General features: G+C 44.2%; 1 protein-coding gene across 3 annotated transcripts in view; it reads left to right on the top strand.

Moving 5' to 3' along the window:
- The first annotated feature begins 5,294 nt into the window (after nucleotides 1–5,294).
- ACOT9 (acyl-CoA thioesterase 9) overlaps nucleotides 5,295–20,014 on the top strand; it is a 40,068-nt gene continuing 25,348 nt past the window's right edge. Inside the window, exons 1-3 of one of the 3 annotated variants that reach the window (XM_054974313.1) lie at nucleotides 5,321–5,427; nucleotides 7,965–8,056; nucleotides 8,520–8,546. In XM_054974313.1, coding sequence (XP_054830288.1) covers nucleotides 5,414–5,427; nucleotides 7,965–8,056; nucleotides 8,520–8,546 — 133 coding nt within the window. In that variant the 5' untranslated portion in view covers nucleotides 5,321–5,413. Of the gene's footprint in view, nucleotides 5,428–7,964; nucleotides 8,057–8,519; nucleotides 8,547–20,014 lie in introns of all 3 variants that reach the window. The other 2 variants (XM_054974314.1, XM_054974315.1) reach the window with 2 other exon arrangements.

Here is a 20,014-nt window from a genome sequence, read left to right as displayed (position 1 = left end):
ATATTCTGTGGTTACATTGTTGATGTCATTCTTATAGAGGAAATGATTCATCATGTGGATGCAGTAAGCGGAGAAGTGTGAGTAAGAGAGGATGGTGAATCAAGTTATTGTTTAAATGTCTGAGTGAACTACTACATTATGTTATATAGTTATTTTCATAATAATTGTTATTAAGTAAAAATAACACAATCCTGGAGATCTGATAAACTCTTCCAAGTCCTTGCAGACCTTGGAATAGGATTCTTATGGAAAGCACATCCTACTAACATTGTAGTTATTTCAGCACTAAAGCTGCAATCTAACATACTGCTCTGCTTTTATTTGCATCCTGTTCCCATGTTTCTATCACTAAAATCAGTACTCCTAAAATAATAGAGTTGCCAGCCTCCAGGTGGTACCTGGAGATCTCATGGAATTACAACTGATCTCCAGGCAACAGAGATCAGTTCCCCTGGGGACAATGATTGCTATGAATGGTGAACTCTATGGCATTATACCCCACTGAGGCCCCTCCCTGCCCCAGCCCCACCCTCTCTAGACTGTACCCTCCAAATCTCCAAGAATTTCCCAACCTGAACCTGGCAATCCTAGTACACAAAGCAAGCTTCATGGGGAAAGAATAGGAAAATTAATTAGGGGGAAAAAGGTTATATAAGGAAATGGAACTGTGTTAGTTGCACTAAATCTTTATGCTGGGCCAGTAGTGTTGGGCTTAGACTAGGGGACTCTCAGTTCGAATCCAGCTTCAGGTACATTCTCTGAGAGTTCTGGGCCCTAGGAAAAGACATCTTGGGCTAAAATCCTCAATACTGTTACTAGGGTGCAGAAATAAATGGCAGTTACTTCTGTGTAAACCTGCTTAAGGCTGCTACTCCATGTCAGCCCCCAGTTTCCAATCTTGAACACATGAGCTTAGGCTGATATTTCCTAGCAAAAGAAAATAAAGTTTTTTTAAAAAATCAGCTCCTTAACAAATCCAATTTTAAATCCAACATAAGTCAATAATAAGGTGCTGCTCTATTGCTAATTCTTGAGCAGGAAAACGAATGCAAATAAAATGTAGGAAAAGCGGGAAATGTGCATGCTTTACCAGGGCTTAAGGAAGATGAAAATCCATTATGATATGGCCTAAATGTATCATGAGATACCTTACATAGTATTCCACATGTTGTAGCAAAAAACCCAAAACCATTTTATTAATTATTAAATGCAGGGGTGCATATCCCAAAGCATTCGAGGCAGAGCTGGTTCTAGGTTTTGGAAAGCCCCAGGAAGAGACTGTCTAGGACTCATCCTTCCTGCAATGTATACCTCTCCTTGCCCACAAGTCCACTTGCTCACTCATGAGCTCTCCTGCCACCTGTACTCCCAACTAGAGGTGTGCACAGACCAAAAAACGGACCAAAATTTGACACGGACCGGCCCGGTTCAGCATTCACGAACAGCCAGGTTGTGAGATGCGTGTTTTTCATGGATGCAACAACTTTTGGGCCAGTCTGTTGGTCCATGAAACCAGACATCCTGTAGCAGAGCAATCAGTTCCCTAGACAATGTAGGGGAGTCGGCTGCAGACCTGCTGCTGCCTTTGGAATACACCAGTCTTAGCCCTGAAAACCTTGATAGGCAGCTGTGGTTGCCAACCAGAGAGCTCCTGTTATTCTCTGAGATAGGGTTGCCAGGCCCCCTCGATCTCCCAGCGGGAGATTGAGACCTGGTTCTTACCTGGAGGGGGGGGTGTGTGCACGCGCGCTCCTGCAAGCGTGATGACGTCACTGATGGGAAGTGATGTCACCACGCAGCCTGTTTGGGCGCGGATTGGGCCTGTTGTGGGCCCCTGTGGAGCACAGGAGCGTTCCTGCACTCCGCAGGGGTCCACAACAGGCCCGATCCGCACCCAAACGGGCCTGATCCACTCCCATTTTGGCACGGATTGGGTCTGTTTCGGCGTGGATTGGGCCCATTTTAGGCCCCTGTGGAGCGCGGGAGCGTTCCTGCGCTCTGCAGGGGCCCACAACAGGCCCAATCTGCACCAAAACGGGCCTGTTTTGGCGTGGATTTGGCCCATTGTGGGCCCTGCGGAGCACAGGAACACTCCTGCGCTCCACAGGGGCCCCGATCCAGGCCAAAACAGGCCTGATCCGGGTGGTTGCTGTGCGTGTTGACGTGCAGCGCCGCAGGGGGGCATGCATGGAAGGTGTGCGCCCCCCGCTGGCCAGGTAGGAAGGGGCGGGGGTGGCAGGGTGGGAGCGGGGGCGGGTGATCCCCCGCCCCCACCAGGGGTCTGGCAGCCCTACTAATAGAGCAAGCAGTATATATAACACCCAGTGCTGAGCCACTGTTTCACTCTCCAGCTGGTTACCAAGGGAGGAACTGCTTGTTGCAGGAGTTTTTTTGGATTGCACGAGAGGGAGGCTTGGGACTTGTGCTGCAGCAAGGCTCTGGGAGCAAACTTATTGGGATTTCTCGGCTGAGGGCTTACTCTTCTGTTTAATATTTTTTTTCTTTCAATTCTTATTTGCTCACTCTTCTGTCTCATTCCCCCCCTTTCAATTCTTATTTGATTGTGGAGTGTTGGGTTAGCCTAGGGCTCTTCCAATTGCTGCAAGCCAATGCAAGTCAATTGGCTTTGCAGCTCCTATTCTATCTACTGGAAGTTTCCTGGGGTGGCCACTTTGGGGGTCTGTAACTCGTACCTCCAAAATACAATCTTGGCCAAACTTGGAGGGTGGCTGGAGGAGAGCCTGCTGAAGACTTGCTGCAAGTTTGGTATCTCTGAGTGCGAAGGGGTCAGTCCTAGGGTCCCTGGAGGTGATGGAGTATCAACCAACAAACCAGTCTGCAAAAAGTTCACGGTGCATGGTCCATGAAATGCAATGGACCACGAACCAACAGTCTGTTTTTTCCCCAGTCCATGCCCATGTGTACTCCCAACTGCATGCACCATCCACACATCCTTCTGGTGATGCTGGGTAGTGTGTGAGAATGGGATTGTCGCTCACTACTATACATCACTTGTATGTCTTTCTCCTAGGAGCACTGTTCACAGTATGTAGGTAGGATTATGGAAGGCTTTGCAAATAAGTAGGGGAAAGGAATATGGCTGGAGCAACAGCAGGTGAAGCACATGGGATGCCTAGGATTCAGCAACTATAGGCCTCACTAGAAGACTTGGGTCTTAGCAAATGCCCTGCCTTGAGGTATGCTGATGCCAGCCCTGATTTGAGTACTCATACCCCATTTTCTGAACTCCCCTTGCCTTCTATCACCAAACTTAATACCTTCAGTTTTGATAACTAGTTTTTCAGTGGAGGGAAATATTTCAATGTGCTTTCATTTATTTTCAAAAATTCAATGTATTGCTACTTGATGTAACAAACTACTTTTTTAATATTAAAGGAAAAAAATCTGTAAAACAAGAGAGTCCATAGACTGCATAAAATATAGTAAATCATTTTAACTTACATTTTATTGACATCTTCAAAGTTTTTTTTCAACAACTAACTCAAACCACAGTATTCCAAATGCCTACCTTACCTGTGTCCATTCTAATGAGGCTAACTCAATTATATCTTCAAGAAAAGTATTTTAAATATGTTGGATGGAAGTGCAACCCACTCAGTGATATGTTCATTTCTGATTTCATGCAGAAGGCAACATAGGGCTGCCAACCCTGGGCTGAGAAATTCTTGGAGATTTGGGGCATCTTTCCTCTTCTCCAACTCTCTATTCCATCTCCTACCTTAACCTGAGAGCCAGTTTGGTGTAGTGGTTAAGAATATGGGACTCTAATCTGGAGAGCTGGATTTGATTCCCCACTCTTCCACTTGAAGCCAGCTGGGTGACCTTGGGCTAGTCACAATTCTCTGGTGCTCTCTCAGCCCCACCCTCCTCACAGGGTGTTTGTTGTGGGGATAATAATGACATACTTTGTAAACCACTCTGAGTGGGCATTAAGTTGTTCTGAAGGGCAGTATATAAATCAAATGTTGTTATTATTATTAACTAGCAATTGAATAATCTCTCACGAGTCTTATTTCACACCACACTCTCATAGTCGATTACCATGCCTGAGATTTTTCCCTGCTTTCAGTCTTCTACTTTAACACAAAAACTGCCACCCACACACCTTTTTTCCTCACCCAGTATCAGTCCTTATCTGTTGCCTGTGCTGGACTCTATGTGGAGATAATAAGTGTGACTGGAGAGGGAAAAAGGCTCAGAGCCAGTCAGAAGGCAGCTTTAAATGTGTCTTAACTATACTTTCCCAAATAAGTTTGATATTGTGCTCTTCACTGTATTTTATATTTTGACTGACAGCTTGGTTTATTACTTTAGATTGATTTATTTTTCCTTCACGTAGGGTTTGTTCCATTTGTATTGGTTTTTGTTTGTGTGGTGGAGGAGCCTCTGCATATATTACTCCCTGAGTATTTAGCAACATTTTATCTTCTTGTAAGAGGTGCTTTCTTACCAACAAGTGTCTGTTTCTTCATGTTTTTCCTCTACCAAGCATTTAGTGTAAACCAAAAAGTGTTTTCTTTCCCCCCAAGTGAAGAGCTGCTCTTTGAGCTTTCCCTCTGTACCCTGACAAAATGGTAATGTTTCTGTCAGGACTTCTGAAAGTCTAGGTAGGAGCAGGGTCATGGTGTGCACGTGTGTTTGTGGTTGTACTGGGCCTGTATAAACGATGCTTGGGCTATTTCCTAATGGCTGATAGGAAAAGGTTGTTTCCTAACTTTTGTTATGCGGTGTATTAGTTTCTCTAGCTGCTCAGGGAAAAGTGTAAGCATACCAGTGAGTTGAGCCTGGAACAAGTTTCTAAATAAACACAGTAAACAGACTGGTGATTGGGTTGTCATTGGACTTCTCCCAGAATTACAACTGATCTTCATGGTACAGCGATCGGTTCCCTTGGAGAAAATGGCAGCTTTGGAGGGTGGACTGTATGGGCACCACATTTCTGCTGAGCTCTTTCCCTTATATCCAGGAAACTGACCCCAAATCTCCAACAATCTCCCGAAGCCAGAGTTAGCAACTTTAACTGGTGGTCAAACTGATTGTCTACGAGGAAGAAAGCAGAGAACGTCTCTCAGTATTAAATGGAAGCGCTCGGGCTACAGGCTCGGAAATGAGCCTGGGAACCCACCACCTGGTGGCAGAGGGGTGCGTCAGAGGAAAACATGCAAGCCTTTTCGAATAGGAAACAGAAATAAGCTCTTCAGAAGAGTTTGACAGCCTGGCCCTGGGCCAGTCCAGAGGGAAGGACCGAGTTCCTGTACAGGCGTGGCTCCGGGCAGACAGCAGCTGCCGCGTATGAGCCGCGGCAGAGTCGCTGCAGTAGAACCGGAGCCAGTCGTGAAAGCGATTTTCTAGGTGCCGAGGGAAGGCGTTTGGAGCTTCGGCGCGGAACACAATGTTGGCCCGCAGGTAAGAGGATTCCCCCGCGGGTTCGCACTTTGCCTTTGTTACAAGCCGGCCGGGTTAAGGCGCGGCTGAAACGGGGCGACGAAGAGAGCCACACCCGAGGGCAAGCACACGCGTCCTGGGCCGAGCGCCAGCAGGAGGTGCTGCTGCTGGCATTCGCTGAGTGGCGCCTAGAAAACCGACGCTCGAGGGAGGGAGAACGGGCTGCATTCCCGTGCAAGGTCCGCCCCTATGGGAGTTGCAGGGCGAAGGAGCCGAGCGGAGCTTTCGGTTGCACGCTTTGTTTTGGCCTTTCCTTCTCAGGGCGGGAAACGTGGGCCGTTGCAGAATCTCTGCATTCCACAGCGGCAATCGTGTCAGTCTGTGGTGTAGCAGAAATAACACGACATCTATGGTATCTTAAAGACTCACCAAGAGAAGAATTTAGATGGGGTTGGGCCTGAGTGTGGTTTCTTTGATTCCCCAGTGAAACTTCCACTCCTGCTTGGAATAAATACTTCCTCGGCATGTTTTGCCAAAGCAGTATATAGATTTTTAATTAATCTATACTGTACTGAGCCAGGGCAGCAGTTCACTTGCTTGGAAGTGTGACTAAAATCAATGGGATTGATTTATGAGTAAACATGTTGAGGCAACTGAGCTGACGTCGTATAAACAGGACTTTGTTTAAACATCTGATAGCATCTGGGTTGTGGACATGCACATTTTAGAACTAAAAGCCTTCTGGGAATTGATTTTGCTCTAATTTTAACACAATATTGACAGATTTAGTGTGGCATACAATTCATTGTTGACAGGGCCTCGACTGGAACTATTTTCTGCAAAGCACAATGGTGAAAGCATTACTTATTTGGGAGTTACGACTTATAATGCAAGTCGAGTGAATGATATACAATTTGTATGCCTAAAACTCCTGTCCCCTTTGTGTTTGGTTTTGATCAGAAGTCAATAGGGGAGGAAAGCTGTGTTCGCACAGTGACATTCTTTCTTGCCCCGGGCAAGTAGCTGCCAACAATCTTAGCTCCTCAAATCAAGACTGGGAATATTAGCTAAATTTTGAATGACAGTTTCTAAATAATCATAAAGGATGCACCTTGCTTGTGATTGTCACCCAAGGCTTCTGGATGGCTAATGTCAATGTGAATTTTGCCTGCTTTTAAAAAACATTAGTTGTACCTATATCACTACTTATACTTTTAGCAATGTATCTACTAACGGTTTAAAAATAACAGCAAACAAAAGCCTAACATGGGGTGTTGGGTGGCACTGGATATGGCCAGCAAAGTACAGAATTCCCCACCTTCCTATCCTGATATTTCCGTAAAGGCCATACAAGAACAGCTTTAATCAAACATGCCACAGATGTTGAGGAGAACCTGGAAAGTGGACAACTGCACAATGATATCTTTGTAGAGACAACCAAAGAGTGACTAAATAATAGTGTGCCACAGACATATAGCAGCTAATGAGATCAACCATTTTGTGTGCACGGGTAATTTGGTTTATTTGTAGAATGGAGGATAGCACTTATAGGTGCAGGAAAGATTTAAAAGCTGGGTGCATGTCTGAAGCTTGAAAATTATTCTTTGCAAGTTCTCTTGGTGACATTACATCATCCTGGCAACCTGTATTGCGAGGCCCTTATGTAGCAGAGTGGCCAGTGGTGCTGTAACAGCCAAACAGAGACTGAACTAGATAGCCTTCCAATCTCCTTCAGACTATAGTTTTGTGATTTGGACTGGTGGTTGATATGTGTGTCATATTGTAGTAAAAATGGGAGGGGGGGGTTCTTTTGGGTTGAACTTAGTCATGTAGTGTTTCTGTCATATGTTCTGTAAAGAAAGCACTACATCAGAATGCTCATTCATTTTGGATTTTGCTGTTTGAAAAGCTTCTCTGCAGATAAATTAAGTATATTTACTTGAAATCTCCTTTGCACATGCGCTTGGATGCCCACTTGGCAGATAGGATCAGTCATCTTACTATGTTACAGTGATTTGATCCAGTTGTTTTGGCATGAAAGGTTTTTATTTTTTAATGTACATTATTTACAGTCTGCCTTTTTCAGTGAAACTCAAAGTGGATTACACTGCGTAAGTCAATACAATCAGCAGGATGAGACATCTAATAAGCAATGTAACAGCATTAGGATTGCAGAAATATGACACAAAGCTTAAACAAAGCATAAGTATTAACATGATATGTTAAACAATGCAGAAATTACACAGTAAGATAATACACACAGTAACAGATAGTATACAGTGGTATAGCCCAGAGTTCCTTCCTCTCTTTAAAGCATCTTTGTGAACTATTCTATTATAGTACAGCCCTATTACAGATGTAAAAATGCCCCCCCCCCCAATAATTCGGTTTCACTCAGTTTATGAAACGCCAGGAGAGTGGAAGTTTTCCTGAGCTCTTCAAGCAGGCTATTCCATAAGGTGAGGGCTGCAACATGAAGCTTCCCAATATTGGTACAGATGTGTTAAGTCAACCTTCCTCCTCCTCTTGATGGGTGTTGCATTCTCCTTATCATGTAGATGGTTTTCATTACGCAAGACCCATCCTCTCCTGATGAGGATGCTGACTTCCACCAATGACAGCTCCCATCCTGTTCCTGACATGCATGAAGGTAATGTAAATAGATTATAGACACTAGGTTACTGTAATCAGAAAGCTTTGCCCATTTATCTGAAAAACAAAAAACTATAATTACTTGCCTTAACTTGTTTTGTAATCTTGTATTAATGGAAAAGTCTTGCATTGGTCCAATTTTTACTGGGCTTTTTTGTGCAGCAAATAGAAGGCTGGGATAAAAATGTTATTGATAGATATGCAGAGTAGTGGGGGGAAAGAAAATACATGCTGTGATGGAAACTTGGTATCCTGCAGTGCTATATATGTTTGAAAATGTGAAGGAATATATTAACTCAGATGCAGAAATAAATGATTACCAGTACTGCAGAATTCAATTATATGTTAATGTGCAATTGTGTATGCATGTCTGTGTGTTTGTGATTGAGTGCAGAAAGACTAGAAAAACAATTCTTTTTACAATTACACTGATAATCTAAATTACTTTTTCTACTTCACAGGGCATTTACCCATTCATGTGAATAATGGTGTGTTGTGGTAACCTGTATGCATTTTTATATGACTGTGTATCTGCAGCTGTCTTGCTTCTATCTGTCTTTGTTGGAGGACTAATGAAAAATTCACATTAATATTTTTCTGACAGCTATTCCAAGTCATCATTGTTGGTGGCACTAAATGGGTTTGCTCTGCTCAGTAAATAAAGCATGTCTTATTAATCAAAGTCTTTTATATGTATGCTTGCAGCAATTATTTGTTTTTACAATGAAACAAAAGACTAGTACAGAAAAACTTATTTATACATTAATGCTGACTTTAGAAATGTGACGCTAAAGCATTGGCTGACCAGCTAAAATCAATATGTAAAAGTAGGCCCCCACGCCCCACCACGTACTTAGCAGTCCTATTTCTTTCTTGGCTTCCAAGCCTACTGTCACCAGCGTTCCAAAGTTCCATTGTGTTCCCTTTCTTTCCTGCCATTTATTTAGAGTCCCTCCTGCTCTTAGCCCCCCTATGTGGTTTTGCCTGATTCTACTTTCACCTTGGTGCCTCTCTTTTTTCAACTCCTTGTCTCTGTCATCCAATGTTTTCTAACTTTTCTTAAATTTACTGCTTACTCTTTTCTGCTTCTTTCCACCACCCTAGCTTTTAGAGGCAGGGACCTATATCTCTGACTTCCATTATTTTGCAAAGCTCCATGTACACTGAGGGCTCTATTTACAGTAAAATATTGCAGACAAAAATAAGAGTGATCTGTACTTAACCAGGAACTATTTCTGTACATTGGAAGAGTCAGGCTAAAATTATAAAATATCTGTTTCCAAGTTGTCTTTTTTGGGATACGTTCATCCTGTATCTTTTATATGAAAACAGAATACTTGCTCTAGAAGCAGACTGTGACTTACTGAGTCACGGTATTGAAAAATTGCTGTAGAGCTGCCATAAAGTAGACTGCTGAGAAAATTCAGTAAGAAACAGTGAAGTAAATGATTACTATTTTGAGCAGATCTGAGCAAATGACTGAAATCCTAATCTTCATACCTCTGTTACACAAAAGTGTTTTCCCCTTGCCCCTCCAATCCGCTGAGCAAAGAGGAGAATGAGACAGATAAGGGCTTTGTGAAAAGTATATTTGCATATATAGGTACAGGCTACAAGATGAGCTCAGAATGTACCCCAGAACAAAGGAGCACATGTTACTTTTAAGGGCTTGTGACATCATTTTGGAGAAACGAAAGTCACATTCAGAATAAGGCACCTGATCACTTTTATACCTTTACATTGGACTATTGTCCACCTTTCAATCTCGCGACAACATCATTTGCCATCCTTTCTTGGTCTCCATAGCAGCATCTTCCTTCATTCCACAACTGGTTACTTTTCTACACAAACTCTCTTCTCCAAAAGGGGGAAGGGGGTGGAACTTATAATTCTCCCTTTGTTTCTAGCTTTGCCCTGTTCATATACTGGCAGGAATGCCCAGTTATCTATCTTCAAGGATAGACATTCTTTCTTTCCATGTACAGCTAGGGAGAAGAAGGGGGGGTGGCCAAAGAGCAGAGACCAGTTACTTTAAAACATAAAGAATCCATCTTATGCTTCTTGCTAGCTTAATATTATTGCTATATGATTAATCCATAGTCTTTACTAATATAAATCTGCTAGTCCCACAAATCCCCCCTGTGTTTCTCTTGAATATTTCAACAAGGGAAACATTTAACATTACTAAGGCATTTAACATATGTGTATATAAAAGAATCATGGATAAATAAAGAATACAGGCATGAAGTAACTATTTCTTTTCAGCATCAGTATAGTAGCGAGCAAGCTCTATAGTTGAAGTAGCTGTGGTTGCTCTAGAAGGCATACAAGCAGTACTGAGTCGGCATACTTTGGGAATACAGTAAATACAGAAACAACAACTACAGCATATACCTAGAATTAATGCCACAACGAGCAACACTTGGTAGACCCAGGTCCCTATGGATGGGAGCCATGAGGTCAACCAGCTCCAAGGGTCTGAATTCCCTTCATAGTTATGTGACATCATGTCTTGTAGCTGATGTAGATGATCTTCTATGGTTTTATTAAGATCATGATATGTTACCTTGCATCCTCCCTTGATTGTCTGGCAAAATCCTCCATTCTTAGCCAGTAGGTAATCTAAAGCTAGCCTGTGTTGCAGGGTTATCTGGTGTAGGTCCTCTATTTCAGCTTGCAACTCCCTAGCAATCTGTGCAGTTGCATTGACACTTTTCTCTAACCTACATGTTAACCCCAAAATACTCTTACGGTTTTCTTGTGCGATTACTCCAGGATATGCACCTAGAGTCAAGAGGCCAGTTATGGAACCGCCTCCATCTCTGGCTGCATCAGAATAAGACAACTCCTTTCCAATTATTACATCATCAGAACAGGTGGGTCCCATAAAACCAACTAGCTGCCCCAAATCTCCTTTCTGTGGTTCTCTCTTGACTCTATGATGAGAGGTAGTTGAGGAGATTTTGCTAGCTTGGATCACTTGGACAGGTAGGGTAAGATATCCCACCCCTACACATTGAAACTTCCCTGGGTGATAATTAGTCGCCCATTTATCAAAGAAGAACCATAAATTGGGATCTTTAAGAGTCCAACCTGAACATATGGAACCAGTACCTTTCCAGGTACTATTTAACAATGGGAAGGAAGGATACAAATCTGAAAGAGTGCTATTCTGAGCATTAGAGAACCAATTGTTCTCTGTATAATTTCTGACTGAACCTGCTGACCATAGCCAGAATTTATCATTGCATCCAGTATAATTTCCTAACTTGGAGAACCGGTTGGTATTCTTATTATACCCTGGAAAGTTAGTATTCCAACTCCCACTGTGTGAACAACAAAAACATAAACCTGAAGTAAAGCGGGTATATTTAAACCAACGGGTCTTAATGGTACCATTTGCTTGACTCGGGTTAGTAAAAAGTGTTGTTTGTTTGTTGATATCTTGCAGAGCCCCAACGATTAATTCAGGAACATTAATTAAGGAGGGTAGAAAAGAGAATGATGCTACTGATATCGGAGATTCATAGTAAAGGGTAGCTTCATTCCCATGTACTTGGAACATGTGTAAAGCATGTGCTACCCACGCATTAGGGTGAGGAAGGTAAGTCACAGATCTTGCTCCTGCAGAGCAACTTATAGGATAACATACCAACTTAATCAAAAACACAACCCTTAAGATGGGGGAGGTAATATCTTTGTAAGGCGCCATAGAGGAAGTAATGGGCCTATCAATTTTTGCTTACAAAATTACTACCTTTGAACTAGTTGATAACTCCCCCCTGTTGAAACTAATGGTGTTGGCCTGTTGAGGTGCTAATCAGTTATGAAGTTTCAGATGCAGATGTATGAGATTTACTAGGTCTTGTTATAATGCAAGTGATCTGAAACTGTATGAGGAGGTTATCACTTTCTGCTTCTGAGTTGCTCTCCTCTGAATTCTCTTCAAACAGGGACAGAGCTAAAGGTGGATGCAAAATACTAGGACACCCTGGAATGTTTCCTTCCCAGGAAAAAAATTCCTTAGCTCTTTCTCTCCACTCTGGCAGAGGCAGGAATGAACCTACAGTACCAATAACTGTCTCACTGTGGGCTCTCAGAGCATAAACTGCTTGTTTCCGGTGTCCCTGTCCTGGCCAGCAGTGAATACACCAAAATCCTCGCTTTTCCCACCACAAGGGATTTTCAGCTAGAGTGGGGAACGGTTGCCAGTTAAGGTGCTCTTCAACTGGAATGACTCCTTGTACTGGCCTGGCTTGGCACACGTTGTCTAAGGTATGAGAGCTTGGGGGACTAGTGTAACACAATTTATATTCACCCTTTAATTTTTCCCAGCCTGGTTTCTTAAAGAAAGCAGGACGCACATAAAATACTCGTGTTAGTGGCTGGAAAGGAGTATCATCAATCCACTCCCAGCCTCCAAGGACACCCCACCTATTTATAATTTAATACAGCCTTACACACGTATGTTCACACACCCACTGCTGCTGCAGTATGTGTTTGTCGTTAGGATGATGTCTAAGAGGCTGAAAGAAAAGATGGTTAATCAAATCTGCTATCTCTTCACGACTAAGTGCGTTTTGATTAGTCAGCAGCCACCAATGTTCTCTGCTGACTTTATAACGAAGCCGTCTGTCCATTCGGGCTCAGGTTCTCAGGCTCAGTTTTTTTTTCTAAACAGGAGTTTTAGTCCTTCTCCTGCTATGACTTCCCACTCTTTAGATGGCTGTCTGGCTGTGACTCTGGTCTGCTCTTCGTCCTCTTCTCCTTTCTGTGCTGCTAGGCCGTTGGCTGACCCGCCGTCATCTGTTTCCTTGTTCTCTGCTCCCGTCTGTGCTGCTAGGCCATTGGCTGACCCGCCGTCATCTGCTTCCTCGTTCTCCACTGGGGGCGTTGTCTTCTTAACGCGAGTGTGATGGATCCACTTGTAGCTTCCAGTGGTCTTGACGGCTGCGTCAGCAATCAGCAACACTTGATAGGGTCCCTTCCACTTAGGCGTCAATGGTTCATCTTTCCATGACTTGATCAGGACCCATTCACCAGGTTGGAATGAGTGGACCGGAAACTCCTACGGGAGTGGCTGGACAGCCGCAGCAGACCTGTAGAGGGAATGCAAAAGAGACTGCAAGGCAGATACATATTCTCTTAACAGCTTATCACCTATTTCCCCACTACACTGTCCTCTGTTATCCCTTTCTGCAGCTAATGGGAAAGGTTGCCCATATAGCATCTCAAAGGGGGATATTCCCAATTTTCCCCGACCACCCGCTCGAATTCGGGTTAAAGCTAAGGGAAGTGCATCAGGCCATTTTAGTGCAGTTTCAGAACATATTTTCGTTAGAGTGTCCTTCAAAGTTCTATTGAAATGTTCAACCTGGCCAACGCTCTGCGGATGCCATGAAGTGTGCAGCTTCCAAGGGATCTGGAGAGTATCACACACAAGCTGGACTACTTTTCCAGAAAAATGTCTGCCTTGATCACTGTCCAAACTTCCAGGAATTCCAAGTCTTGGCACGATCTCCTGAATTATCTTCTTAGCCACTATCTTGGCTGTTGGTGCTCGGCATGGGTAGGCTTCTGGCCATCCTGTGAGTTTATCATTTAGAACTAGTAGGTACTTGTATCCCTGTGCTCTTGGTAGCTCAGTAAAGTCTATTTGTATACTCTCAAATGGTCTAAAAGCCCAAGGTCTTGCTCCAGGAGGAAGCACCTTACGGTCTCGACCTTTTGCATTGGTTTGTTGACAGGTAACACAATGTTGAGCAGCTCTCTCAGTTTCTATGGTCAACCCTGGAGCAATTAAGGAGCGTGCTAGAGTCTTTGCTGCCATGGTTCCTCCATAATGGGTTGTCTGATGGAAATCCACTACAATCTTGCGAAGTAGGTTCCGTGGGACCCATGGCCTTCCATCAGGTCCACAGATCCACCCATCAGACCGTTCAGTTCCTCCTTCTTTCTCTGCCAGATGTCTTTCTTCCGCTGAATACTTAGGTTGAGGAGGAAGCTGAAATACTGGCACTAAAGGACACAATGTGGACACTGCTCCCTTTGCCCCTTTCTTGGCTGCCTCGTCTGCTCGGCGATTTCCTCGAGCCTCCTTAGATCCTCCTTTTTGATGTCCTCTGATATGGATCACCGCGACTTGCTTGGGCTGTTGGATCGCTGAAAGAAGGGCTTCACACTGTTCCTGATTTTGCACAGGAGTTCCATTGGCTGTTAGAAAGCCTCTCTCTTTCCACAATGCTCCAAAGGCATGTACTACCCCAAAAGCGTATTTAGAATCTGTGTACACATTAACAGAGGTAGCTTTACTCAACAGCAGAGCTCTTGCAAGGGCATGAAGTTCAGCAGCTTGTGCAGACCAGGAAGCAGGTAAGGGTCCCGCTTCCGCTGTTTCATGCTCAGTTACTACTGAATATCCTGTATATCGCTTTCCTTCTTCCATAAAGCTGCTGCCATCCACAAAGAACTCTTTCTCAGCATTTTCTAAAGGCTGGTCCTTTAGATCAATCCTGGCCATTGTTGCTTCATCAATAATTTCAAGGCAATCATGAATAAGCTTTTCATCTGTATATGGAAGCAAGGTGGCTGGATTCAGTCGGTTGCAGGCTTGAATAGTAATTCCATCATTTCCAATCATTTGGGCTTCATATTTGATAAGGCGGGAATTTGTTAGCCACTTGGCTCCCCTCTGCTGGAGGACTTCAGGCACTGCATGTGGAGCATGGACCCTCACTGTTCCTCCCAGGGTCATCTTGAGGCAATCTTCAAGTGCCATTGAGACTGCAGCAACCGCTCTAAGGCATGCAGGCCATCCTCTGGCTACTGGGTCAAGCTGTCTTGAAAGGTAGGCCACTGGTCGCATGGTTGGTCCCCACTTCTGTGTCAATACTCCAGTCATACAGCCTTGCTTCTCATGGACAAACAATTCAAATGGTTTGGACAGGTCTGGTAGTCCAAGGGCTGGAGCGCTCATCAAGGCTTGCTTCAGCTTTTTCCAGGCAGCTTCCTCTTCAGAATTCCATACTAATTGTTCTGGCTCACTGGCTGCTGTCTTCTTTATTAAGGATTGGGTCAGAATGCCATAATCCAGAATCCAGGACCTGCAATAACCTGTCATTCCCAAGGCTGCTCGCAGTTGTTTCTTTGTCTTCGGTAGGGGAAGGCGACAAATAGCCTCACATCTCTTTGGGGCAAGTCTCTTAGTTCCTTGATGCAATCGATGGCCTAAATAAGAAACTTCTTCTTTGTAGAGTTGAGCCTTTTCTTTAGATACTCGGTATCCTTTTTCTCCTAAAACGTTCAACAAGCTTACAGTAGCAGCCTGTAATGCCTGTTTGCTGTTCCCACTCAAAAGAATGTCATCAAAAAATTGAAGAAGCTGGACTCCCTCAGGGACTGGCCAATCAAGCAGGGCCTTCTCCAGGGTGGTGCCAAATATAACAGGAGAATCTACAAAGCCCTGGGGCAAAACAGTCCATCTCAATTGCTGTTTCACATGAGTATCTGGATCTTCCCACTCAAAAGCAAATAAGTCCCTTGAATTCTCATGGAGTTCCAGAGAAAAGTATGCATCTTTCAAATCCACCACTGAGTACCAAGAATGGCTTGGGTTAATCCTAGCCAACAAGGTATGAGGATTTGGCACTATAGGAAACCTGCTTTCTACTATAGAATTTACAGCCCTTAAGTCTTGGACCAGTCTCCACTTTTTCTTCTCTGGCCCCTTGGGTATTGCAAGAATAGGGGTATTGAAGGGTGATGGACAAGGTTCCAGTTTCCCTTCGTTAATCAAGTCCTGAATAATGGGCTTCAACCCCTTACGCCCTTCTTGCGAGAGTGGATACTGTTTTACTTGGACTGGTCCCTGTCCAGACTTAAGTTTGATTTCTATCAAGGGTATCCCTTTAGCCTTTGCTGGATTCCCTGGGGCTGCCCATACTTGGGGATTGACTTCTCCTATAATGGAATCCTCAATTGATGCATTAGATTGTGGCATAGTAGCTTCTGACAGTAGTGCCATATATTCTGGGCCTTTGTGAACAGGCAGCTGGAGCTTGGCACCTTTGTCTGAAAATTCAATAATAGCATTTAGCTTACAAAGGAGGTCTCTTCCCAGGAGGGCTACTGGGCAGGAAGGTGTTAACAAGAATGAGTGTTCCAGCCAGGTGGCCCCATCATCTGTTTCTAATACAACTGGACATGGAGTAAGAAAGGGTTGTACAGCAACCTTTCCTCCTATCCCCACTATAGATGCTTGATGATCAGTTGGGAAAACATCCTTTGGAATGTCTGGAAGGGCTGAATAGGAAGCTCCAGTATCGACAAGATCTGAGTAGACCTGTTGCCCCACTCATATTTTTACCAGGGGTTCATCGAGTGGAGTCTGTGTGAGCTGCAACCCCTGACTCCCCTATTTCTCTTCCTCAAACATCTGGTAGGCGGGGTCAGCAATGCTAGCTCTCTGAGTGTCTTCCTGGTTCAATGAACACTCCCTCATCCAATGTCCAAATTTTTTGCATCTTGCACATTGGTCCCTTTTTAGCATAAATTGCTCTCTCCTTCCTCTTCCTCTTCTTCCTCTTCCCCAACCACGTTGGGTGCTGCCTCCTCTCTCTCCATTTCCCCTTCGACCTCCTCCCACTCCTTGTGTGTTTGTTAAAGCTTGCACTAGCATCATAGTCTTCTGCTTCTCACTCTCTCTCTCTCTCTCTTGTCAAATACACCCGATATGCTCTATCCAGCAATGTAGAAATATTGGTGGTTCCCCAGTCTGGATCTTTCTGTAGCTTTTTCCTAATATCTACAGCGCCCCCTACGAACACAGCATTTAACATCTTTTGATTGTCTGGTTCCTCAGGATCCATATTTCCCCATTTCCGAAAAGCATCCATGACTTTGCCCAAAAAAGTAGTAGAATCTTCATCCTTTCCTTGCTTAACCCAGATCTTATTCAGACAGGTTGGGCGGGGCACTGCTTCCTTCATCCCCTTTACAATGTAAGCCTGGTACGTGGCATGTCTAGTTCGAGCAGCTGGGGTCTGATGCCCCCAATTTGGATCGTCCGTGGGCACTATGTCATTTACATTCCTTGCTGCCCCTCCCTGCGCTGCTGCTCTCACTGCCTCTTCTGCCCTAAATAGCTCTTGGGCTTTCCTTGTTACCAACGTTCTCTCCTCAGGGGTCAGAACCTGGGAGAGCAATAGTTGAATATCACCAAAAGTCAGCTGATGCATCTCACACAATTGCTGAAATGCTTTCCCCACTTTATCAGGATCCTCCCTATATGGAGGTAATTTTTCTTGCCAAGCCCGAAGTTCATGCATGCTCATTGGGACATAAATAAAAGCAGACTCCTGCTGTCCTGGAACAGCTTGCTCTCTTAAAGGAGCCATAAGAAGAGGTGACAACTCTCGCTCTGGGGAGGAAGCTTCAGAACTAAACATCCCAGAATTGTCAGCTGAAGTGGGAGGGGAAGGTGAGAAATTCCCAATACAATGCATACACTGGCAGGAAGCTGGATGTGCTCCGCGAGGTGGAGACTGGGGAGGTATCTGCATCAGGAAAATTCCACCCAGGATTTCTGCGAGGCAAGCACCCGCACCCTTTAGGATGCTTATTCGCTGTGGAGGCAGGATATGGAGGGGGAGAGCTTATTGGCGTTTGCACATTACGAGAGGGAGTTGTTTTCACATCCGTGGAAATGATAAACTGCCTTTGCCCTGCTTCCCCTTCCCTTTCAAAAGGTGGAGCGGAGGGTTTACTCAACGGAGATTGCAATTCTGTGGACTGGATTACATGCTGCGATCTCCTCTGTACTTGTGAAGCAGGCTGTTGCAGCTGATCTGTTGCTTCTCTCCATGGCAACTCGATAGGGGGATATAATTGAGGTGGAAGTGGGGGTGGAGGAAGCATGCCAGGAGCAACTAGAGGCACCCCCCCTGTCAGATCCATCCAATCATCAGGAGGTGGGGGTAGCTCATGCACTCCCCTATTTCCCTGTTTAAACCTATGGGCTCTTTCCCTCGCTTCAGACTGGGTTAACTTTTTTGTTACCATTTGCACATTTGCTTTCTTCAAAACTTTCCCAAATTTGCTGTCACACCCCACCAGTAATTTATCAGGATTTTCCATAGCATGTAACCAAGACACAATAAACGGAACCTCATCCCATTTCTCAGCATCTTGACAGTAAGCAAACAAATCACTCACAGTGGCTAAATCAAACGTCCCATGTGCTGGCCACTTTTTTCCATTGTACAAATCATAAACTGGCCATTGTCGTGTGGACAAATAAATCAACTGCTCCAGAGGCTCTTCTGTTAACCCCTTTGGTCCTCCGACAATATTTTCCCAGTTTCTAGCCACACAGTCTAGGGGCTTTCCCCTAGGAATTTTACTTTCATTAGTTCCCATTGCTCGAAGCTCTCACCGCAGCTCCTTCCGGAGGCTAACACTCGGATTTACAGAGGCGGCACCTTTTTTTTTTCCCCCAAGCGCTTTGTTCACTCCCCTTTTTCCTTTGCCTTTGTTTTGTTTTCCTTCCTCCCTTGCCTTCCTCCCTTGCCCCCGGGGGACTCACCGTTTTGCTTCGCTCAGAGAGCGGTGCTTAGCCGTTAGCTGCCTCTAGAACAGTGTTTTTCAACCTTTTTTGTGCAAAGGCACACTTTTTTCATGTAAAAAATCACGAGGCACACCACCATTAGAAAATGTTAAAAAAATTTAACTCTGTGCCTATATTGACTATATATAAAGTAATTCTCTTGAATAGGAATCAAATAAACACAAAGAAATTATTTTATAATTACTTTATTATGAAATAATACTTTATTTTATAATTGTTCATATTTCTGTTTACTTATTATCAAAATGAACACAAAAGAAATCAAATAAACACAAAGAAATTTTCTGATTACTTATTCAGTGCGAAACCTGGGCCTGTTTGGCTGAACACAAAGATGATATTCTGGCAGGAATCGAAGAAAGACACACACGTAGCTCTTCGTCAACAGCTCTCAGTCTCTCTCTGTCTTTAGTTTTCATAGCAATCAGGCTTGAGAAGCTCATCTCACTCAGATATGTAGTGGAAAATGGGAGCAATGTCAAAATAGCTTTGTTTGCCAGAACGGGGAACTCCTTGGCAGTATCCAACCAAAAACTGTCCAAAGGTAGATCAGCAAATCTTAGCTTGAAACCACGATTTTGTCTCAGTTCAGTTAGTTCCTCCTGCTCCTGTAAAGTCATGTCCTTTCCACCAACTGATGCTGAGCTATAGGAGTCCCTAACCCAGTCAAGGCATTCAGTGGAGACTGAAGAGAAATAAAATGACAACTTCTCCTCGAGAGTTTTTAAATGTTTAACTATTATCTCACACAGTGCAGCAGTGTGAACACCTTGCCATTGCTTGGTGAGTGTGAACATTTCAAGATTGCCACTTTCCACGTGTTGATGCCAGAGTTGCACCTTTGAACGGAATCCATTTATTTTATCTGTACTTGTAAGCAGGTTTTCATTTCGGCCTTGCATTCGTGTGTTCAGTTCATTCAGATGATGAAAAATATCTGCCAGGTATGCCAGCCTTGCACACCACTCATCACTTGCAAGCAGCTTTGCGTAATCTGACCTCTCATTTGTCAGAAACACTTTAACTTCCTCCCGCAGCTCATACACACGAACCAAGACCTTGCCACGCGACAACCACCGGACCTCCGTATGAAACAGCAAGGTTTTATGCTTCGCTCCCATCTCCTCACACAAAGCTGCAAACATGCGACTTTTCACGGGTCGTGACTTTACAAAGTTTACCATGCGCACAACATCATCCAACACAGGAACTAGGTCTGCTGGTAAAGTCTTGGCTTCGAGGGCCTCACGGTGTAAAAAACAATGCGTAACAATCACATCTGGATTTCTTTCCTTCACTCTGCTCACAAAGCCTTTGGTGCGCCCGACCATG

The sequence above is a fragment of the Eublepharis macularius genome, chromosome 3 (genome assembly GCF_028583425.1).
Source record: "Eublepharis macularius isolate TG4126 chromosome 3, MPM_Emac_v1.0, whole genome shotgun sequence".
In the NCBI taxonomy this organism is placed as follows: Eukaryota; Metazoa; Chordata; class Lepidosauria; order Squamata; family Eublepharidae; genus Eublepharis; species Eublepharis macularius.
The sequence above is the reverse complement of the archived record's forward strand: the minus strand, read 5'-3'. Positions and strand labels throughout refer to the sequence as shown.